Source organism: Neopelma chrysocephalum, unplaced genomic scaffold, assembly GCF_003984885.1.
Source record: "Neopelma chrysocephalum unplaced genomic scaffold, ASM398488v2 Primary Assembly neopelma1_124, whole genome shotgun sequence".
Lineage (NCBI taxonomy): Eukaryota > Metazoa > Chordata > Aves > Passeriformes > Pipridae > Neopelma > Neopelma chrysocephalum.
Window position 1 is genome coordinate 166,777 of NW_020897786.1, and position 24,104 is coordinate 190,880.

Below are 24,104 nucleotides of genomic sequence, written 5' to 3' on the forward strand. Positions count from 1 at the left end.
GGGCTGTCAGCGCGGGGGGCGGCGGGGCCGAGCCTTTGTCTCGGGTGGGGACGGCGTGGGCCGGGGCCGGTGCGGGGGTGCCACGGGCCGGGCGAGCCCCCCGCGGCCTCGCTCGCACCGAGAGCCGCACCGGGCTCCTGAAACTTTCACGGGTGTTAAAGCCCCGGGTCCCGCCTGCCACTGAGCCGCCCCTCCGGTTTCACCCCTGGCCCGCTGCGACTGCCCCGTGCCCGTCCCCTCCCCGCAGCCCTGACAGCCCCTGCGCGGCCGGTGCCCCCTTCCCCTGCCCTCCCCGCGCTCCCCGGCTCCTGCTGTCCCTGCCTTCCCAAGGGATTCCCGTGGCAGGCAGTCCCTGCATCCCCTCCCGGAGACACCAGCCCCGTGTGAGCAGTCCTCGGCAATGTTTTCCCTTGTACACTGCTGTTTTGGAGAATTATCAATATTTATTAGTGATAATGTTCATGATAAATAATCCCCCACAGCAGGGGGTTTGGAGCTAGATGGTCTTCAAGGTCCCTTCCAACCCAAGCCGTTCTGTGATTACTTTCCTTGGTGTAATTGGGTTTTCATGCTTTCCTACTAGGTGGCAATCTCAAACCTCCTCCCTGAACAGTATGGTACACACTGGTTTGGGAGCTGCAGAGCATCTGCTTCCAATCTCCAAAAGTCCCTGGGAATAGCACCGCTAGCTAAAGGTTTGTATGGGGCGAGTGTGGAATGCGGGTCCTGTGGTGCCTCTGCCCGACTTGGAAGCTGATCCATGACACAAGGCCCTGGGGTTTCACATCCTTCCCTAGGGTTTTTTTGCATGGCTTGGAGCCTTCCACGTTTCCTTAGCTGTGGAGAAACGTGCTATAGTGAGGTTGGGTTTGCACATTGAGATACATGTGTTCTACTCCATAAGTCTTTCTTTGCTCATTTTATTCACCTCTTCTACTGCTTTGCCTATCTCAACCTCCATGTTTTCATTAGATTCCAAGCTTGGGGTTTAAGTCCTTTGCACAAGAAGGATGGAGTAATGATAAAGGCCTTTACTTTCAGCTTTCCTCACAAGCTAGTTTACATAATTTCCTTTAATATCCTTTTTCTGTTTGTTGTCTGTGAACAGAGATAAATGGCGTTAAGTAAAAATTTTAAATTTATGTCATTTAAAAATCACTTCTATTGATAAGATGCATGTTTTCTAAAATCTGGTTCAAATTTTGCTTTATTTTGAGAGATTGTAGCTTTGTGTATGACAAGTTTAAGATGCAATTTTTTGGAGAAATACTTGAGTAGAGACTTGTGCTCTCGTGGTAGCAAAGAGAGTAAATTGGCCTTTTACAGAACTCAGAGATGTACGTAAAGCTTCTGAAAATGCAAGATTTCTTCCAAGGAAAGGGTATTTTGGGATGTTGCAGATACCTGGGATTTATTTTGTCTCGGATTTTAAAACACCCTCGCCTGAAGAGGCGGAGAGGTGTTCCAGAGTGGGAAGGGGAAAGTCAGGAGTGATTGGCAGGATCATTTATCTCTGTATAGAACTCGAGCATGCCAGGTTAAGGATGAAGTGTCTTCCTTGCGGAAGGATTTGTGTGCCAGAAATTTTGGGAGCTGCATGGTGCCTAGCTCTCTCCCAGCTGGCACAAGATTTCCCACCCAAAGGAAGGGGAAGTTTCAGGTCCATGCCTTTGCCAACTGCAGTAATCTGTGATGTTCCCAAAGTCCTTATCAAGTGCTGGGGATGTGGAGCGTATGGATAATCTGGGCTTCCAGGGATGTCACACCCAGCTGCGCTTCCTTGAGGGATGTGATTGTAAATTCTTGCACAGCCCTCTGTGGACGTTCATATTTGTGGTTTAATTTAAGAAAGAGTTTATGCTCAGCTACAGCAAGCTGCTCTTAAGCCAAGTAAATCTCCATAGAGTGTTTTGCAGTAGATTAACCAAAGCAGCACCTCTGGGACTTGTCTGGAGGCATGGCTGAGCTAAGGCTCAAAGACCACTGTGTCCTTGTGCTCCAGGCTGAAGTGATTTCTCCTGGCCAGGGAGTTGTTCCCCATTCCAGCAGCCTGGCCAGAAGGGTTGAGCTTTGTTTGGTTTGAATGTGACGCTTGATGAACTTTTAAACCCAACTGTAAATAATGAGAGCAGCCTTAAATCAGGGACCTTTTGGGAAGGCGTCACACGGCTTCTCTCTCTTCCTCTGTCTTGTCCTACAGTCCTCCTCTCTGCCTGCACCTCTGCTCCCAGCTCTTCCCCCTTCTCCTGGAATCCTGCCACCCTCTCTGTCTCCCTCTCTTGCCGCTGGCTTTGGCAGCTGTTGCAGCCCAAGTCAAGTGAGCGTGGCAGGACTTACCTTGCCTGTGGGTGCTCCTTGCCAAGCAGGAACTAGTGCCCTGATAGTTTTGTTGACACTCTTCAGGGTTTTCTTCCCCTCCCCTACATACAGCATACATCAATGCACATACATTTGGGCATTAAATGTTAAATGAATGGGAAGTCTCTATATTGCACCAACTTGAAAATATTTTGATTTAACGGGAAAACCAGTATTCCTGACATTAGTGAACACAAATGTTCGAGTGACTGTGCTGTCAGTTTTCATTATGCATCTCATCAGAGCTGATTATTGCTGTAGTAGGTCACAGTGCTGAGTGTCCAAGTCCCCACTTCCCTTCTGGAGGGCTTAGGAAGAGATTGCTGGCTGGGAACACCATTTTTTGTGATGATTTGGATACAGTCCTTTATTCTGTCTTTGGGCAGTTTTGCCTCACATGGTTACCTAATTAAGGATTGCCTCTTTTCAGATAACCCTGCTTGGACCTGCAGTATTGAAATATTTACTGAAGACTTCTATTATTTAAATTCCTCGGGGTAGGGAGTCATCTCACTTTTCAGGCCTGTTTCTCTTGGGGCACCTGTTTGCTCCTGCCTTCCTTCCTTGAAGGACAACTGAGTTCTTCAGATGTGAGAATCTGTTGAGAGATCTGCAGCAATTAGCTCTACAGAAACCCCAACCAAGCAATAAAAACCCCTGTACTAATGTAATTCAGAACCTTTTCTGTTGAGGTCATGACAATGGCTGGTTTTGGAATAGTGATGCACCTGACAGGTTGAAAAGATGTCCCCTGCGTGAGCTTGGTGTCGTGTAAAAGGTCATGCTTGTACCAGCCCTGCTGCTGGGGATCCCAGGAGAAGGGGATGCTGTCTCTCACCATGCTGCTTGGGAGCAGCTCTGCTCATAACTGGCCTTGGGGAGCTGTGGTTTTTGTCACAAATGTTGATACAAATGAGTCTTACAAAGTTTGTCCATGGGGGAAATGTACCTTACGAAGTATTTCTTGTGCTTTTAATTGTAGCTTTCATCATGGGGGACATGAAAACCCCTGACTTTGATGACCTCTTGGCTGCTTTTGACATCCCCGACCCGACTAGCCTGGATGCCAAGGAGACCATCCCGTCAGCTGGGGAGGAGAGTGAGAATCACCTGAAGTCATCGGGAATGTGCATCGATGAGAACGTTTCCTTGTCCCACTCTCTGCCTCCCTCTGATGCGCCTGTTGTGAGTGTGATCGTGAAGAACACGAGTCGCCAGGAGTCCTTTGAGGCAGAAAAGGAGGGGAATCACCTCGGAACCGGTCTGTTACACAATGGGTTTCGTGGGTCTGATCTGCCAGCAGAGGCTCATGCTTTAGTCCATAATTATGGCAAGTTTGAGTCAACTTTTATTAATGGTGACAGCTCCAGAGGTTACTCTGATAAACTGGACCAGTCCAAGTCAGAGCCTTTGCCAACATTTAGTCAGTTTAGCCCCATTTCCAGCCCTGAACCGGAGGATGCGTTCAGAGAAAACAGTATTGGGGATAAACCCAAACATGCCCAAACTCCCTATTTCCCACCGCCTTCAATGTATATACCGACAGGAGCTTCAGTCCTGGATCCTCTTAGGAAGGTGCCAGAGCCTGAATTAAGCATGTTTGATCAGTACTGTAAAAAGGAACAGAAGATGGAAATCCATTGCCAGCCAGAGAATAGGCTGGAAATGAGCAGGAGAGAGCAGGACAAAGCAGCGGAGAGGTTTGTGGAGTCAAGCAAGGACTTGGTAGATAGCAACAGCTTTCTTGGAGAAGGCTTGGTGTTTGGAGACCTCCCTCGCAATAATTTAGGAGACAGTAAGGGGTCTGTGCCTGAACTGAACATGTCTTCGTCAGTCCCGCCTCGGCAGAGGTTAAAGCCAACTCATTCCAAATTGTCATCCTGTGTGGCAGCATTAGTAGCTCTTCAGGCCAAAAAGGTTGCGTGTATTCCAAAAGGTGATCAGCCAAATCTTACCAAGGAACCTGGTCCTTTTAAAGACGGGACAAAGGGAAGTCCAAAAATGCCCAAGTCACCAAAGAGTCCCCGAAGCCCCTTGGAGGTGGTCAGGAAGGCCAGCAAGCAGCCTGAGAGTCCTCGTAGTGTATGCAGTGACAGCAGTGGGAAAGGCTCTCCTTCCATGGCAGCTGGCTCTCCGCCAGCTATTCCCAAAGTTAGAATAAAGACTATCAAGACATCCTCTGGTGAAATTAAAAGGACTGTAACTAGAATTTTGCCAGAAAACGATGAGTTGGGCAAATCTTCAGAAGAGTCACCTGCGGAAACCTCCTCTGCTGAAGAGTTTATCAAATCTTTCCCATCCCCTGACACTAGTGCAGCTATGGAAAGTGAGGCTGGCAGAAATTCAACCAAAAATGGGGCTGCTGTGGCTATCCAACTGTCAAACGTAACAAGTCCTTACTCAGACAGTATAAGGATGGATATTGCAAACAGTACGTGTACCGTGTCCCTATCTCCACTGCCAAACTGCGGCAGCGGTGCCATAAAAGTGGGTGTCAAGAGGCAGCAGCAGGGTACGGTGACGCAGCCGTCCAATGCCACCACCTCCTCCGGCCTTCTTCCCAAAGCCGTGCACTTGGCAAATCTCAACTTGGTCCCGCACAGTGTTGCTGCTTCTGTTACGGCAAAGTCGTCGGCGCAGAGGCGGAACCAGCCTCAGGTGACACAGATGTCGGTGCCGCTGGTGCACCAAGTCAAGAAAGCTGCTCCCGTTGTCATGGAGGCATTCCACAAAGTGCTGCACAGTGCCAACCTGGTGCCCATATATACTCCGAACCTCAGCCCTCCGCCTGACACCAGTATTAATTTACCTGCCTCTGGGTATTGTTGCCTGGAATGTGGGGACTCGTTTGCCTTAGAGAAAAGCCTGACTCAACACTATAGTAGGCGAAGCGTTCACATTGAAGTCATGTGCACACAGTGTTCAACTATGCTCCTTTTTTTTAATAAGTGTAGCTTGCTTAAACATGCACGAGATCACAAGAGCAAAGGATTTATCATGCAGTGTTCTCAGCTGCTCATGAAACCAATTTCCATAGACCAAATGTTTTCACTTTCTCCTACAAGCTCTTCAGCCTCTCCGGCTCCTCAGACTTTGCACTCATCCTCTCCTCCACCCAAGTCCAGTGCTGCTTCAGGAGGTGGGGTGGGGATTTCTGTGAACACTCAGCCAGCCTTGCCTCTCTACCCAGACCCACAGAGGCTAATCCGTCATGGACTTAAGTGTTTGGAGTGTAACAAGCAGGAGCAGGATTACGCTTCTTTAGCAGCTCATTACCAGAGAACCTCAGAAGATAATGAGAGACTGGTAAGTCATCATTTTAATGTTGTTAGTTAAATCTCTCTGAGTTTAAAAAGATTGTCCTCAAGGGGAAAAAAATAGGCATGGTGGTGGCAAATGAGTCACTTCGCCTAAAAAAGTGCTTGTGGGGAGGATTTGGGATGCACATGAGCCCAGACGTGTGAGCTTGAAGAGTCACTTAGTGTTGCTTGCTTGCCCTCTTTTTACCCTTTGCTAGTAAAAAGAGCATAGTAAGGAGACTGGAGATCCTGGAGTATCAAAGGAAACTACTGGAGATCAAAGATCTTTTGGATGAGGTGTGCACGAGTGCTGTAGGGGAGGATCAGCGGAGCATTATCTGAAACAGGTTTTTGTGCTCTAAGCGTGACTGGAGGAGATCTGACACAGTTTAACGTTGCCTTTCCTGGAACTTGTGCCAGAACCTTCCCTGTAATGCTTTGCACATTGGGTGCTGTTGCTGCAGCATGGTCAGGTGTGTGTTGGGACGGGCCTGTCTGAGAGCTCAGCCCTGTGGCAGGGGGTGGAGGGCTGGTTTGGGCTATTTTTGCCCTTTGGGTGGCGGGGGGATGAGTGGGTGCCATGATTGCATAGGGTTCAAGAGCCTTGTTAATGGCTTCCTGCCTTCCTCTTGTGCTGCCCTGCTTGGGTCTCCACGCCTTGGTGGACCTCCCTCGTACGTACAGGCAGAGAGTTGGAATCCCCTTAAAAACTCCAGTTTAGGATTCTCCAGATGAAGGGGAGGAGATGGTCTTCAGTGTGTACTAAGACCATACACTTTGTTTATGGTTTTAATTTTGGAAGCCACAGTCAATCCTGTTTAAGTATTAACTAACCCCAAGTTGGAAGAAGAGGAGGAATCCTTTCTCCTTATCTCTTTGGATGGGGGAGAAAGCTTTCCAGCTCGGTCTGGCTGCCAGCAGAGCTGGCAGGCTCCTCAGTGCAAGGGCTCCACAAACAAGGACTCCGTGCCAACATTTTGGGGGGATGACTGGGTGTCTGCCATGGCTGTCGTAGCACCTGCACACTCCAGAGCCTCTCTGTGCTCCTTGAATGGCTTGCAGGAGTATTGAGGTTGCTGTGGTCCCATTTAGGTGCTTTGTTATCTTAAATTCATCAGCCACAAAAAAAAATAGATTATGGCTGAATGGTTTTGATGTCACAAAAATTGGCAAGGCCAGAAGGGATCAGCGTGGCCACGTAATCAGTTTTCTTGCCTGAGGCAGCCCAGTGAGCACCGCTCTCTGTCAACACCCCAACTTATTTTTCAACTATAATGCATTTTTAGGAAATGTCAGCAATCTGGCATTAAAACCTCCAGGAGAAGGGATACAGTGAGTGCTCCAAAGTGAGCTAAAATGTTAATCAGTGGCATTAAAAATGTATTTCCTATTTCTGTTGTGCGATTATCAATTCAAGAGCTCCTTAAAGAGGGAAAGGATGTCTGATAGTAAGTATTTTTAGCTTGTAATCAAATAATTTATTCTGTAACTTAACCAAGAATAGAGTTTAAGCCTCTCACTTCAAATTGTTCTGCTAGATATGAGATTATTTGTGCAGTATTTTTCTGAACAGAAGCATTGGAAAAAGAGGCTACTTTTGAGCTTGTGGAACCAGCTCCTCCCTGTTTGATCTTCCCATGCTAATACTCCACCGGATGCATGCACTGCTCTGGGAGTCCTTTTCCACCTGTATCTGCTGTCCTCCAGGCTGCTTGGTGGTTCTCCATGCTGTTCCCAGAACATCTGTTTCAATAAAGCTGTTACATTTCTAAAGGAAATAACACTTTGTGCCCATATGCCTGTAATTGTAATGCCTCTGGATTTAGCAGGAGCTGATGGAAACCATCCTGGTGCCTTCTCCCAGAATGCAGGGATTTGGTGGCACTGGGCTGAGAGGGTAAAAGGATGGGTGAAATTTGGTGGTTTCATAGGGATGCCTGCTTCTTTGAGCTGTCCAGGGGAGGAGGTGTGGATGGCCTTGTCATCCCTTGTCTCTTGTGGGTAACACACTGCGTAGCCCCCAGCAGTAACAAGGCCTGAGGAGATGAAGATTTTGCATATTGGGTATTAATGAACATAATAATTGTATTAATCATGGTGTGGGAAGGCCATAGGTAAAGCTGTGTTGGAATGTGCATCATAAACTCCTGGAATAGGAGAACAGGAACTGGCCAACCCCCTCCTGAGGTGGTACTGTAGATACCCCTGGCTCTCTCCATTAAGGAACTTAATTCCTTGGGTTACTATTTCTATTTTGATCAGGAAAAAGAGGAATGTTGGTATGAGCAGGAGAGGATCAAGTGGCTGATTTCACAAACACTTTCTTAGATGGTTGAAAACTCTGGTTTCCATCTCCAGAGTTGTGCCAGGACCCTTGTTTTTTGGGACAGGGGTAGAAATGAGATGTTAAGAAGAAATCCTTCTCTGTGAGGATGGTGGGACCCAAAGAAACTGTGGCTGCCCCATCCCTGAGAGTGTTCAAGACCAGGTGGGATGGGCTTGGAGCAATGTGGTCTAGTGGAAGGTGTCCCTGTCCATTGCAGGGGGGTGGAACTGGGTGATCTTCAAGGTCCCTTCCAACCCAAACCCTTCTGTGATCCTCTGACTATGAAACTGTGTTGCTGAGGAAGGCACTGATGTAACGCACATCTTTTAGTGCCCCCCAGTAGTGGTTCAAAACCAGTCCACAGGGGAGAAGGTGTTCATTTATCTACTGGTACATCTCATTAAAAAACCACAGTACACACCAGTCATGTACTGATGCTTGATCCAGAGCACGCTGCCGTGGCTGGACGATCCGTCAGGATGCAGAGGTAGTATTAACAATGGTGAGCAAGCTCGGACATGAATCACATCCCCAGATCTCAAGAGACTAATTATCTGGTGGTTATCATAATTTTATGCATTTGAGCAAAAAACAGAGTGTATTTCTTCCTCCATACCTGATGCCTTTCTCACTGTATTGAAATGACAGTATGGAGAGGGATTGTCATTGTTTCTTAAAGCTAACAAAAAATTGCAACTCTGGTAATTTGGAAATTTTTTAATATTTTTTAAATTTCTCCTTAATCCCAGAATTCAGGCACAAACTCTTTGCCATGTCTCCTTGAGAAACTATGAAGTACTGATATTTTCCATGTAAAACGATGGCTTAATTTATGCCTTTTAAAGAGCTTCAAGAAGTATCAGGGCAGGTCCCCACTGTATCAGGCCAAAAGCTTTTAGTCTGTGACTATTGAGATGTTTGGTACCAGATCGTCCCTAAAACAGAGGATTCTTAGAAAGGATGGATGAATTTATAATGTAAAGAGTGTCTTTGGCTGAAGGCAACATGTAAAAGCAATTTACTTGCAGCACCTGGATTTGTACTAGAAAGTGGAGACCCCGACCTATGGAAAATAAGCCAGGTGGATTTTTGATTGGTGTTCTTAGAAGCTCTTCTGTTAAATGACACCAAATCTGGATTATTAACATGCACATCCAACGTGACCATAACTTGAGAAGCCGAACAGGCTTTGAAGTGCTCAGTTATGGTGCTTTTAACTCCGAAACCATTTTGGACCTTATATGGCACTGGCGTGGCACCTTGCTAAGAAGGAAGGGCTGATCCAACAGGGTTGATGGAGAAAAGAAGTAGCAGGAAAGAGACTTATTTTTCAGTATGATGCTTTCAGTTACCCAGAAGCTGAAGGACGAGCACACTGTGGTAAGAGACCGGAATGATTGGATTGGACAGAGGGAAGAGCCTAAGCTGGCTCTGCTCCATGAGAAAACTTATCCTGTGTTGATACTTAAGACTTCTCACTTTAATTGGAATTTCTTACCATGACTTTGTGAATTACTTTGACGTTTTCATGTTGCCCAGAGCTGTTTAAAAGGAGATTGTTGGGTTTTCTCTTTGTCCCAGTTGGTGGCTTGGGAAATACTTGGTTTTACATTTCTGCATGGTGTTGGGTAAATCCAACCTTAATAGGACAGATAATGGGTAAATGACTTTCCTAGGTGTGACCAAAATGAGAATGACATGGCTGGGTCACAGTTGTGTTGCAGAATGGAAGAACGATAGGGATGTGGTCTGGACAGCGGGGAAAGGAGAAGATTTAGAGCATGGGAGGAAGAGAGGGGGATGATGCTGTGGTTGAGAAGGTGGAGTGGAAAGACCTTTAGAAAAATGATTGAGAGCTTGACCTTAATGTTGTATTTTAAACATGTACATGATTGCAGTTGCTCACAGTACAGCAGGGAAATCCTACCTAGCTTACTTTGGTGAAGAATATGCGTAGGATGAGGGCAGTTCCTCCCAGCCAAACATGGAGGTGGGATCTCTGCGTCTTACGGGGAGGATACAGACTGGAATAACCCACTTCAGAAACAGAAAGAACTGCATTTACTGGGTGGATGTTTTGAGTGGGTCATCATAAGGGATCACAGTGACTTTGCCTTTTTTTGGCCACGAGTGAGGCCAATTCTGCAGTTTTTGCAAGCTTGTGAATTGAGGTGCTCGATGGGACCCAGGTACTGCTTTTCCATGGCTGAACTGCAGGAAGGAAGCAGCATGGGAATTTGAATAGCTGGTAGGTTGGATTTTGTTCAAACCAGAAGCTGTGCTGCATGTAGGCATTATGCTCATACAGATGTTCAAAAGGTGGTAGCAGATGTTTCATGTAACTTCAGGTCTGTTTGGTCTGATACAGTGGTGGTGTGTTCTAGAGCAAGATATTTTGGGGGGGGAGAAAAGATATTTAAATAGCTGTAGTTTATGCCAAATTAATCTGATACACACATATTTTTGGAGTAGAGAAATGAGTAGATCCTCATCTTCTTGATGTTCAGTGAGATGGTTGTTAGAGTGCTATGTGGGCAATGGATGTACTGGAGAAGTTGGATTAGGAGGGTGGAGCAGAATCAGATAAAATCTGGGAGATAACTGCAGCTGGGATCAGGTTCTTGTGAGAAATGAGGAATGGCTTGAGGTACCTCTGCAGTTAATGTTTGTGTTAAGGACCTTGGAGGCTGAATGTGTAGAAAAATTTGCTGAACCAAACCAACAAAATAAGAAGTCGTGGAAAATTGGGAATATTTTACAGGAGACCTAGGTGATCTTGAAGATTGAGTATGAATGGGATGAAAAGCAACCAAAAGCGGGATGTTTGGTCATGAGAAGTCCCTGAATGACCGAGGTGACAGTTGTGCAGGGGATTTAAGTCAACCTGCAGCACCAGGCAGGGCTGTGGTAATGCTTCCTCTTGCTTCCCTGAGATGGAGAGGAGTGTACTGTTTGTGTTTATCAGGATAGACAGGAATAAATGAAGGAAGAACAAGCAGAGAAATGGAAAGATGATTTCTTGTGGGGAAATGAAAAACCCAGTATGAGTTTTGCTTGGCAAAGGCCTGGTAAGTGAGAGTGGGTCTCCTTCAGCACTGAAGCAGACAAAGGATTAAGGTAAGGGTAGTGGCACTTTTTTTCCACCAGAAACTAAATCTACCAAAAAGAAGCACTTCCTGTACTCTCAGGGATTGCCCTGGGCAGTTCATCAGCATCAGGCAAGGTTTTTTTAGCATTTTCAGGGCTCAAATTACAGGAAGGGAACAAAGCCCATGCAGGTCCTGGTGCCTGTATTTTGGATGTGCTTTTTGTCTTCTGTATCCACTCTTGCCCTGTATCTGGTGTGATGTTTGTAGAAAGGAGCTTTTAAATTTAGGGGCACCAATGATGCAAGAACAGACTGAAATAGATTTACACTGAAAATTAGAGGACAGTCTGTAATCATCAGAGGAGTGAATTCTGGAAGAGGTTTGCAGCAGAAGTAATGGAACAAAAGACACAAACTGGTTTTGAGATGGAGCCTATTTGTTTTCTGGGCAAGGACAGACCAGTGCACAATAACATGTGCAAGAATTCAAAGTACTTCCTGACCCTCTTGGGCATAATTGTCCATCTACTGGTAACCAGAGATGTTTAATTCTTTTTTCCCCCCTTTCTTTTATGCCTTGACCACCCAAAATCCACCAAGGTAGCTAAGAACTCAAATAAAGTACAAAATATAAACTAAGGACCTCTGAATTTTCCTGAACCTTTGTGGTTTTGTTCTCCCTACTTTTTTCCTTGTTCTTTTCTCTCTTTCTTTTGTCCAGTAAGAATTTTTCAATGAGTTATGACGTATCCTGTTTACACACCACCTACACTGGAGTTATTTAAAAGCAATTTTATTGCTGCCTTTTCTTTTTCTTCTTCCTTCCCCCTCTTAAATCAATGCTTTATTATTTATTGGCTAAAACTTGACAGTAGCTAGTAGGACCACATGCTGCCCTGGTAATTTCCCAGCAGCAAAAAAGAAAGGCAGCAGCTGTATTTTTGCTATTTTTCTCTTCCTTCACCCCCTCCCAAGTTCGTGTTTTAATTTAGAAAACAAGAGAGTTGAAAATCAACAAAAAATTCCCTTGGCCCATAAAGCACTGCTTTCTCCCTCTCCCAAACCAAGGGTGATTAATGCAGTCCTTAGGTACGAGAGAGGATAGATTTTGTTTTATATGGAAATTTTCCCAGTGGATTTTGTAGAAGCAAAGGGATGGAAGATGTTATGATTGAAAGCACGTTGGGGGAACAGAGCTCCAGGCAAGGATCGCTGGGAGCACAGACAAAGAGATGAGTGGCAGGAGAGCAGAGCCTGCACCCTGAGGCCACACCAGAGCATGGGGTGAGGAGGAGGAGAGACTGGGGAGGAAGAAAAGCTGGGGTGCGGCTCCATGGTCTGCTTAAATCAGTGTGTGATCTGTTGCCACGAGGCAACAATCCCACCCTCTCCTCCCCCACCCACGCCTGCCTGCATGGCCCTGGTGCTCCTGCAGCCCCCCGGGGACTGGGAGCAGCTGGGGGAAGAGGAGAAGAGCAGGGGTGTGAACTGGGGGCCAGGACATGTTTGAGAGCAAGGAGGAGGGAACAGCTGGGACAGAGGCTGTCTCAGGGAGGATGGGAACTGAGGCTGGAAGCTGGTGTCTGCTGGCACTAACAGGAAGAATCCTGCTCCCACATTCTTTTTGATGGGGTCACCAATGGTGCTGCCCCAGACATCCTGGAGAGTATCAAAAGTGACTGCAGAGCTCTGGGGCTGACAGGCAGGGCCATGAGAGGCCAGTGGTGGTGGTGGTCTGCTCAGTCCTGCCTCTCAAGTGTCTAATGCTGATGCACACACTGTGGGGAATAAATGCAAAGAACTGGAGAACCAGAGACATTGTGGCTGCCCCATCCCTGGAAGTGTTCAGGGCCGGGCCTGGAACAACCCCCTGCCCATGGCAGGGTGTGGAATAAGATGATCTTTAAGGTCCCTTCCAACCCAAACCATTCCATGACCTGTGTGCTGTCTCAGGACTCTGTTTGTGTTGGCGTCTCAGGGAGGTGGTGGGATGTGTTGCATGAGTGTTGTGATGGAGGGACACAGGCTCTTTGGGAAGGGCAGACCAGGAAGACAAGGAAGGAGGGGTTGTCCTGTATGCGAGGCAGCAGCTGGAGTGCCTGGAGCCCTGCCTGGGTATGGGTGAACAGCCAGCTGAGAGCTTCTGGATTGGGATTGAAGATATGGGTGACATTGTAGTGGGTGTGTGCTGCAGGCCACCTAGCCTGGAAGAACAGTGGATGAGGCTACCTACAGACCTCACATTCACAGACTGTGGTCCATGGGGACATCAGCTATCCTCCTTTGTGTTAGTGGGACAACCTGGCAGGATGTAAACAGCCCAGGAGGTTCCTGAGCAGCTGTGATGATCATGTCCTGAGCCAAGTGATTCCAACAGAGAAGCCAGTGAGAGGTACTCAGCTGGACCTCATACTCACCAGCAAGGAAGAGCACACTGGGGGTGTGAAGGCCAAAGGCAGCCTTGGTGCTGGCACAGATTGCCCAAGGAAGGTTGTGGAGTCTCTATCCTTGAAGGGTGTTCAAAAGCCACCTGGTCATGTTCTGTGCAACCAGCTCTACAGGGGTGTTGGATGGCCACATGATCTCTGGAAGTCCTTTCCAACCTCAGCCCTTCTGTGACTGCCACTGGGTGGAGGAACTCATTGGCTTAGCATAAACCAGTCATGAAATCCCGGGAAGCAAGAACCTACTGGTAAGAATTGGTCCTGGGAGAGGCTGTTGGAAGGGACGAGTGGAGGTGTTTACTGTGTATCTTCCTTCTGGAGCGGGAGCAAGTAAGTGATGGGTCAAGTAAGAAGGGAATCACTGAAAGAGCAAAGTGATTGGTGAAAATCATAGCAAAGCTTGTGTTTGAACATCTGTGGTGCTGTCTTTGATGGGATGCAAGGCACTGAGAAGTGCATGGTGAGAAGAAAGAGGCAGAGCCGGAGGCTGCGAGATGAGCATCACCCCTGACTGACAGGAATCAGCCCTGCAGGGTGGAGGTAAGAGCAGAGGCCTTTAATGTTGCCATCGTAAGAAAAGGGAGGGAGTGTGTGCCTGTGGGGTCATACTGGTGACTTGAAAGTGGGGATGTGAAGACTCGTGTAATCCATTATATGAGAGTTTAGCAAGTGGGATTCAGAATTCTGGTTGGAACCAGGTGCCCACCCAGCCTTTCTCCTCACACTCTTCCCCTGCTCCATTGTGGAGTCCTTCCCATGGGAGACAGTCCTTCACCAAGAGCTGCAGTGTGAGTCCTTTCCACAGGCTGCAGTTCTTCAGGATCTGCTCTGGGATGGATCCTTTCCATAGGGTGCAGTCCTTCAGGAACAGGCTGAAGCAGTGTGGGTCCCCCATGGGGTCCTAGGTCCTGCCAGAAAACCTGCTCCATGGACTCTCTCTGAGGGCTGCAGCTCCTTCAGGGTGCTGTGGTCCCTCTGTGGTTCTCCATGGATCAGAGTGGCACGACCTATGTCAGCATGGATTCATGGTGTTTTGCAGGGGAATCTCTGCTCTGACACCTGGGCTGTTTCTCTCACATCTTCTCACTCCTCATCTTGCCACGTAAACCCAGCACAGTGGGTCAGAAAGAAAAGATGTGGAAACTGAAATTCTTGAAATTACAGCTGAGATCATAAAGAGAAAAGAGCTACAGACTGAGCAAATTCAGAATTAAGCTGATTTGATGCAACATTGTCTTAAGATCTGTGATGCTGGTGGCTTTTGCTATTGCAATTCCACTTTGTTTCCTAAAGCTGTCAAGTTTCTAGATTTACACTGATGTTTTAGCCAGGGATTTTTCCATGTACACAAAAATGGATTTTGTGTTTTTTGAACAGCCTTAGTTTCCAGGGATAAGGTTTTAGTTGAGTGCCTTTTTGAGGCTTAAGCATCCTGGTGTGTTGGGATGATTTAGATGTGTGTAGGAGTTGGTCTTGGTGAAGGTCTGAGGAGGACACTGGATTTGGGAGTGTTGGGAATTTAATGAGGTTCAGGGATACAAATAAGGGAGAACAAGGTCGATGGGAGGGGAAAGGGATGCAACAATGAGGCTGAGGATGAACAGATATGAGGGGGAGTGAGCTGAAGGTATCAGACGAGAAGATGGATGGGAGTTTGGGATTAAAGGGTGTGTTGTGGTCATGTCCTTGGGCTGAAGGTCAAGCAGACTCCCTCAGGGCATTGGTGCCTTAGGCTGACAAAACAGATAACTATAGCCAAGGAAATATCAGTATCTGCTATTAAGAGTGTTTATTAGGATAAAACCTCTGTGTTAGGACTGGACTTGACCTTTATTCTGTCACTGAAGCTTGAACGCATTGATTTTAGGGTATCAGTTGGGTTCTGAGTTTTTCTTCTTCAAATTAATAATCTTGAATTTCTGTTGTAGGGTTATTTTTCATCTATAAATTAACATGTTAATGCAGTGGTGCCTATTCATCTACAGAGAGCCTGGCCAGGAGTGTAGTTCAGTTATCACAGTGACAGTAAAAGAAATTCTCTCCTTGCTGCTTCTCCTCACACTGGTGAAATATTGTGTAGCAATGCTGTCACCTGGATGATTGAAATCAGTCAAAATCATCCTCCACGCATCTGGCTCTTGGCTGTAGCGTGGTCCAGCACACAGTCATCTGGCTGGGATGCAGGAAGAGAGCACAGAGGGGCAGAGGGAAAGGTGCTGGGCCCAGCTGTGCTGCCAGAGCCAGCACATCACCACTGCTGGAGTAGCTCTGCTGAGGGGTGCAGGCTGCTGCCTCTGATCCCAGCCAGGCCGTAAGGGAGAGCTCAGGTGAACTTAAAGGTTAGCTTTAAGTAGTAATTAGTCATTATTTTTTTTATAGCAGGAGGATCCTGCTAATCTCTGTCTGTGATCCCCTGGCTGTCCCTGCAGCTCTGCCTGAAGTAGAAAAATTAAAACTCACAAAAGGCTGGATTTGGGAAGAACTGGGGCTTTGGGGCACCACTGGTAGGGGAGTTTTGGTTTGAATATGTAAAGGACAAGCACTCTTTAAAAGGTTAACATTCTGCAAATATGATTTCTGTTCCCTTCTGACTGTTTCACTCTGAGACCTTAGTATTTTTTTTTTTATTTAGAGATCATTTGGCTTATGACTCTTCTTTCCTAACCCTGGTCCTGTGCCAGAGGGTTGGTGCCCAGGTGTTTTTAACTGAAATTCTGTGACGATCATATCAAGGAGGACCCTTATTTTTTGGGGGGCAGCTCTTAAGTGGACGTGAACTTCATCACTATCACTTAAATCTGTAAAGCAACAAGACTAAAACTGATGTAACATTTCTTTGCTTGAGCTGAAACCAGTTCCCTTTCCACAGGCACCTTCCAGAGCAAAGCTGTGTGTTAACTGTACATTCCCTGATTTGCAAACACCTCTATGGCCACAGGGTTGGGTTTAATAGACAGACTTTTTCTGAGTAGTATATTTTTTCAACCTTCACTCTATTTCAGTGAATATTTAATTTTTTTCCCCTTCTGAAGAAGCTAATAAGTAAAAATGGGAATCAACTCAAGTATTCTGAAACGGCTGAGCTTCTGAGCATTTGTGTGTGTGTGAATGTGACTTGTTGAAGAAAAGCCCAAATGAAATGTGGCAGGCAAACCGGAATTAAAGAAAACTTGTAATAAATAACTCTTGATTAAAGCGTAGGCTATGGGAGTATATGAAAAACACAGACATTACACAACTCAAAATCCTATCCTGGTAACATGCTTTAGAAATAACTGACTAATGAATGTCTCAAATTGCTGCCAGACTTCTTTGAAAAGTCATGGAAAACTAGGAGAGAGATAAAAATGTGACATCTGGAACCAAGTTACAGTTTCTTCTACAAAGCAGAAGAGTTGCAGAAGTAGAAAACACTGTCTCCAAGAGGAAGCCTTTGGTGGGGAAGCCCACACACCACTGCAAGTTGGGTTCCGGTGTCAAACGGGTGAGCAGAGCCTCCTGTGATTCGCCCTGGGCAGGTTTCTGGCCTTGTGTCTTCCTTGGGAAAAGTATGAGAGTGAACATGAAGATACCAGTTATAATTTCTTCTCTTCCTGAAACCTTCTTCAAGCTCTACTTTATTCCTTGGTTGATTCATTTTATTACCTGGTCACTCAGTCCTGCGTGGTTTTTTTGCAGCCCTCGTTGTCAGTCCTTATCTGTAAATTGCTGAGTTATTGGGTCAGGGTGCTGGTTTTGGTTGCGGTGGAATTAATCATCAAGCTTTGCTGTTTCACTTTCCCAGATACTTTGAGGTTATTTTGAAGAGCCCAAATCCCAGCAGGACTTCCTGGGACCTTCCTCTGCTAAAGGACTTTCCTTTCTTCTTATTACTTACTTACCCAAGCAAAAACCTTCTTCTCTTAGCTTGGTTTCCTCAGAATTTTAAGTTTAATGGCAACTTACTTTCCTCAAAATCCTTCAGTGAAGGATGATGCAAAACTGTTTTGGAAATCCAGGTAGCCTGAACCTGTTGCGGCTCAGATCTTCCTCACCTACGTGGTTGCTGACTCCTCTGGAGAGCCCAGATGGCTCCGTAAGGCCAGAAGGACAAAGCTGCCTTGACTTTTCCCAAGTCCAGAATTAATGCTGCCTAAGGATGACAATTTTCCTTATTCTTACTAATACATCCTTGTGACTCATTGCTCTTTGTTTTGTCTGTTTACTCCCCAACTTCTTGATTCTTCCATGAAACAATCTGAGCTCAGAGGCTTGGGCTGGTTTTTGTCCCCCTGCAGAGTGTGGTGTCAGCATGGGAATCCTTCCAGCTCCTTCCCTGGCATCTGCAGGAGCAATGAATTCATTTAGCCTTATCCTCACCCAGTCTTGCTTTTTATTCCACTGTCATGTGTCTGCACTCTCTGGCAGCTTCCTGCCAAGCCTCAAGGAGGTAACCACAGTTTTGATGCCTCTCGTAGCACTCCTCAAACTCTTCAGCCCTGCATTAGCATATTTTTGGTCCCTGCAGAGCCTTTCCTCCTCACTGCTCCTCTGCACATCCCCAGGCAGCAGAGCCCAGGCTGGAGCTCATCAAATACCGGTTTTGGCATATTTTAGATCCACCACAAGCACATGCAGAGCAGTGAAAATTCAAGTTTTTAACGTGTGCTGATTGATTTTGGGAGCAGTGGGTATGACATGCTGGGGAGGAAGAGGTGAGCCTCAAACTGACTTAAAATCAAAACTGAATTGGCTTTGACAAGGCAGGATATGGAGAGTGTTTCTTGCTGAGCTACAAGGGCAAAGGTGCTTTCAGATTGTGATTGTGCTGAGTCTGCCTTAAACACTAGTTGGGACCACAGTGAGAGGAGCCCTGTTTTAACAGCACCAAGGAGATAAATTTTGTGTTGTGAATCTCAAGCCAGTTAGAAAAAATACCATAAAACAATAAAACTGCCCCAAACATTAATTTCTTCCTGTAGTTCTTACTTGGGGATTTGAGAGTGTGTTGGAGGTCCTGCTCAGCTCCTCACAGAGAGGTCCTGGAGACTTTTCTATTTCCTATTCTCCCATTCCCATGGCTCAGTAACACTGCTTTTCTTTGCTGAAATTAGGAGACTTCTGCAGCATTTGAAATGCTCTTGAGTTTCCTTGAATTGCATTTGGGTTTGTGCATGGGGGTCCTACCACGGGAAGGCTTTTCTTCTCTAAACTTAGGTTTGCAACACATCCCAGATCATGTGTCTGCAGCTTTTGATGCATTTGGCAATTTCAGTTTCCACCTTCAATAATTCCCTTCTGCCCCATGAACCTTTCAGGTTTGTCATAGCTTTGCATTTTATTGTAAGTGATGCTTTCTCTTACCTGCAGTTTTTTTGACAGTTCCCTGATGGATGTTATGTAGTGGAGCATCACAGAGATGCTGTATGAAATAGCAGTGATACAGAAAAGGCAGGTGGCTATTCATTTTATTTTATTTCTCTGTCAGATTTCGGGACTTCTGTCCTGGGTTTCTGCCAGCAGTGAAGTCCACAGAAATTATTTAGTTAAATTACCTGATTTGATAATCCATAATTAGCTGCTTGCTGTAGTTCACTCTGAAGCTGGAGGAGTGATTTTGTGCAGGATTATTAATGTCTGAAGAGAGACTGAGCTCCTGGAGGGCTCAGGGTGGGCTGGTGTCTACTCCCGCTCAGGCATCCAGTAATGTGCGTCCTGCAGAGGATGAGTAGCTGCTCCTGGGCTTTGAAGGAGTACAGAGAGTCAAGACACCCGTGAAAGGGAGCAGAGATTTGACAGCTGATGAAAGTGGGATGATACATCCACATAAAAAACTTTACATGTCAAGTAAACGATACTTCTGCAAAATGGTTTTGATAGTAAATATATGGGGAAAAGTGGATTTCATAAAGGATGAAACAGGGAGAGAAAGAGTATTTGCATCATTTCTAGTCATCAAGAAGTTTCTGTAAGGGAAGCACACATAGTTTGTGGTCTTTGAAAGTTCCGATTTCATCTGATCCAAAGAAATTTTGCAAGAGACACAGCAGTGGTTTTGGTGGGAAAGGAGCACATTGGGACTGCACTGCCTTCAGCAGCAAGGGTTTGGAGTCGGGCTGTAATGGAGTTTTTCTGCTTTTTTGAGCTGTTTTGGTGCAGCGTGAGGGCTTGTTGAGAAAAGTGCTCTCCTCCTCAAGTCGAGAAATTCTCTTAATGCGGAAATGAAAGTGCTGAGCAAGTGGAATGTCATCAGAGCTCAGAGGTGAAAGATTTTATTTTCCTTTTTTATGGGAAAAAAAGGAAATAAACCACAGAGGGCATGGTTTAAACATGGATACTGTTACTGGGAATGGCTAACTGTGGAGGTTGTTGGGAAAAGATGGTAAGGAGAGTAGCCAAAGACTTCGTAGAGTTAATGTCGCTGCTGAAGGAATGTGCTGGAGCCTCCTCTAAACCTGAAAGTTTTCTAGGGTGAATTTGGGGCTGGGGGGAAAAGCCCCAAGTAGAGAATATAGCTAATATAACCTTTCTCTCCTCAGACGTGTCAAGTGTGCCAGATGATGCTGCCCAACCAGTGCAGTTTCTGTGCCCACCAGAGGATCCACGCACACAAGTCTCCGTACTGCTGCCCGGAGTGCGGGGCCGTGTGCCGCTCGGCCTACTTCCAAACCCACGTCAAGGAGAACTGCCTGCACTACTCCCGCAAAGTCGGCTTCAGGTGTGTGCAGCCCCACAGGGCCTCTGCCAAGCTGGAACTTATGTTTTTGGAAAGTGATGGTGGTGGTGAAGTTGTGGCTGCTCCTGTCCCGGCTCTGCTCCCTCACAGTTTCTTTGTGTCCCTTCTCACTGGCAGAGCAGGAGACTCACATCCTGACATGGGATAAACACGACTTAGCAAAAACCAAAACATCAGTGTGTTATCAACATTATTCTCCTTTTGAATCCACAACACAGCACTGTACCAGCTACTGAGAGTAAATTAACTCTATTCCAGCCAAAACCAAGATACCCATCTCTGGAAGTGTCCAAGGCCAGGTTGGACAGGGCTTGGAGCAACCTGGTCTAGTGGAAGGTATCCCTGCCCATGGCAGGGGGATTGGAACAAGATGAGTTTTAAGGTCCCTTCCAACCCAGACCGTTCTGTGATTCTAATGAAAGTGGATGTAGCCCGGGCCTGATGTGGTTTTCTGCATGACAAAAAACATTTGAAGTGGGAAATCACTAACTGGATTTCAGGGAGGTTTCTGAGAGCAGAAGTTATTTTGTGGCATCTCTGAGCTGAAAGGCACTTGTATGGAATTCAAGTTGCAGTCGGCTGTCTCAGGATTGATATTTACAGCAAAAAGATTGCAGATCTTAATCCTCTAAATCTCTTTAAGGCTTGAATTTATATTTATGTCTGTTGTAAGGACTGAAGATGTGTGCCTTCATGGCAAGGGCTTAGATTATTTCCTTCTATGCCCCTGCAACTCTCCAGACACTTTTCATGAGCTGAGACAGGTGGAGGAAGGCTCCCAAGGTCCTGCTTGTGGTGCAGTGTCTTTTCTCCAACCAAATTGTTTGCTCTAATATGTTACTTTTCCCTACAAGCCTTCCCTTTTTGGCATGTTAAGATCACCCCAGCTGCAGCACAGCTCTTCACACATGAGGATTTGCTTGGGAGATGAGATTGAGATCTTTTTAGTTTCCTTAAAGTTCTGTTTTTGCTCTTGATTGCCATTAAATACTTTAAGATTTTAAATGAACAGGGCAATTTCTGCCCTTGGAGCTGTTCTTTTAAATGTCTGCAAATTCAGGAAACCTCCACTGTGTGGTTTAGTCTGAAATCACATTGGGGTTTTCAGGGGCTTTTTCTTTCAACTGTGAAGACAAGAGGCACATAACAAACCAGTTCTGAGTTTAATTATATACAGATAAGGTTTTTTAATGTGGGATGTGATTTGAGGAGGCCCAGCCCACAACAGAGAATTAATTCCATCACACATTAAATGGCTGTGGCACTGGGGCTGTTTGAAAATGAGTTAATCTGGGAAGGAGGAAAGCTGGAGAAAAAAATGTTTTCCCTGAGATGGAAAATTGGGAATGGTGTAGAAAATTATCCATGGGTTTGGTGCAGTTTTTGGAATTACAGTGGCACCTGGGAATCCAGCAACAAGTGCTTCCATCTGTCTACAGATGCACTTAGCAGATACCTGATCTCTGTGCCAGGGACATTAATGAAGATCTAAACCAAGGCAGAGTTCACAAATGATACTTGTGGATTTTTTTAGTTTTACCCAGCTTCTCTAGAAGCTGAATTTCTTTAACTTCTCTAATTCACATCTGCTCAAGCTCGTCTGGGAAAACTGAGTCCACTAGGCAGGTGAACTTGTGGCTGTGCCATCCTCGTTACCCTGCCTGTCTCTGCTGCAGGGTTGATGGCATCGTATCTAGATAATGTGTGGTATCTGCCCTGTGGTCACCGAGTGCCTTTACTTCTTTCCTTTCACTTTTGTTACTTGCAGAGCTGAAAAGCTGAGGAATCAGCTTGACTTTTGTTTGCTTCTCTTTATATTCCTATTTCTCTTGAATTTCTGGTGCATCAGTTTGGTTTGCGTTTTGTGATAAGCCCTTATTCTGTCTCCTTTTCTGCCAATACCCCAGTGCATTCAATTGAATTTGGGATATGGTTGTTTGGTTTGGGGTTGAGTCACGGCTAATGATTGCACTGAAAATGAGAACGGGCTTCTGCAGTTAAAAATTAAACCAAACAAGTCTGTCCTAAATGCTCCTTTCCTCTTGGCTCTAAGTGTCCCCTCCCCACCTTTTCCAAGCCCCTTGCAGCTGTTCCCACTGATCTGAGACTCATTTGCCTGCTTTGGTGCCATTTGGAGAGTTGAGGGGCTGGAAGGTGACGGCATAGGAAGTGTTCAGAGGGTTAAGACAACATCTTATAGCTTTATCTCCTCTCACAGGATGCTTTCCAAGACTTTTAGCCACCCCTCCTTGCCCTGAGGGATCCGGGAGTGCTGGGGATGATAGCAGAATTTGCAATTTGCAGGAATTACATGGCAAGCCTCTTGACATCCTCCATCCACTTTGTTCAGCTAATTAGTTTAGTTTATCAAACTTTGTCCTTCTGGCACTGGGCTTCTTAATTACTAAGTGGCTGTTGTTTAAGCTTACATTTACTGTAAATTAAATTAACTTGTGATCATTTGACCCTGAGTTAGTGCTTATTTCATCCCTCATTCTTAATGAAGTACTTCCCAAAACCAAGCGTAATGCAGAACCATCTCCTGGTAGTTCAGGGAGTGTTTGTGAAAGGAGTCCGCTGGATATTCCTGGATGTACCAGCCATTCCTCACTGCCAGGATTAGCATTTGTTCCTCCATTTATACTTGGGGAATTTATTTTTCCATAATAATGTGGTTCCTGGTGTTACTGTACTAGAAAGTCTCTCTCTCCTTGTCTCACATGGATGAGGATCGGGCTTGAAGGCAGAGCTGCCCCATCAGAATGTTTTCATGCTTCCCCAGAGATGACACTGGCTTCTGTCACCGATTCCCTCTCAAACACTAAGAAAACAGCATTTCTGTGTTTTCTTAAAGTGGAGGGGAGAGGGTTTGGCTCCTTTTGGGCTGGCTTCTGCCTAATGATCTTTTGAAGTGTAACTTCAAAGCTTGGGCTTGTTTCCTAAACGCTGTTGGGAGGCTCGTTCAGAGGGAAGGATGTTCCAGCGGCTTGTTTGGTTTTGATATGGGCTTGGAGCTGTTCCAGTTATGTGATAGCTGGGGTCCATCTGCACCAAACACAGACCTGACAGCACCATGGGCAAACGCAGCCCTCAGAGCAGAGGAAAAAAGGTATTTATGAGGAGGGATTATCCCCTGTGTGTCTCATACATCCCACTATCCCTGAACTGCCCAACTGAGCTCCTCTGTTCTAACGGAGCACATGCAGTGCTGGCTTAAGCAGGTATGTCATTGTCGTGGAATCTTCTTAGGAGAGACTATTCTGGTCCCAGGTCAGCAGAGCTGCACCTATGCGATGTTAAACCCTGTGGCTGGTGTTCCTGAGGCAGGTGAGGGCAGGTGTCTGCACCCTCGTGTGCCCTTGGAGTGTTGGAGCGTGGCAGGCAGATCTCGGGTTGAGTATTAAAGTTAAACACAGTAAGGCTGCTGATTGTTGCCATCTTGTGGGAGTATAAGGCAAGACCTGTTGCAGGTGTGTGTTGGGAGGAGAGGCAGGCTGGGACCAGCAGGGTGGCCCCGCACTCCTCTTGGCCGTGTTTCCAGCTGCCAAGAATCCTGTGGCTCAACGTGCAGCCTCTGCTCCCCCCTCTCTCTCCTCCCAGAGCACCCACCCAGCTCTCCCAGACAAGCACTTTCTAGGCAGCGCCTATATCTTAATGATTTTAATGAGCTTAATCAGTTCCTTGGGTGTTTCTATTGCTGTTTTCAGTATCTTTGCTGTTGCTGTCATGATCTTCTAGAGCTTGGTGACATGAGAAGCAATTACTGATGATTTCCTAGCTGCCTATTCTTTCTCTTTTTATTTTATACTGGGGACTCACTGGTGTTTGTGCTCCTTATTGCTACCTGGAGATCTCACCAGTACTTTTACTGTAA

The 24,104-nt window shown here is 46.2% G+C and overlaps 1 protein-coding gene across 3 annotated transcripts in view; it reads left to right on the plus strand.

The window, feature by feature from the left end:
• Positions 1-24,104, plus strand: part of ZNF592 (zinc finger protein 592) — a 41,554-nt gene that overhangs the window by 5,621 nt on the left and 11,829 nt on the right. For 2 of the 3 annotated variants that reach the window (XM_027697921.1, XM_027697920.1), the window contains exons 2-4: positions 584-695; positions 3,341-5,664; positions 20,034-20,212. In XM_027697921.1, coding sequence (XP_027553722.1) covers positions 3,349-5,664; positions 20,034-20,212 — 2,495 coding nt within the window. In that variant the 5' untranslated portion in view covers positions 584-695; positions 3,341-3,348. Of the gene's footprint in view, positions 1-88; positions 384-583; positions 696-3,340; positions 5,665-20,033; positions 20,213-24,104 lie in introns of those variants that run through there. The other variant, XM_027697922.1, reaches the window with a different exon arrangement.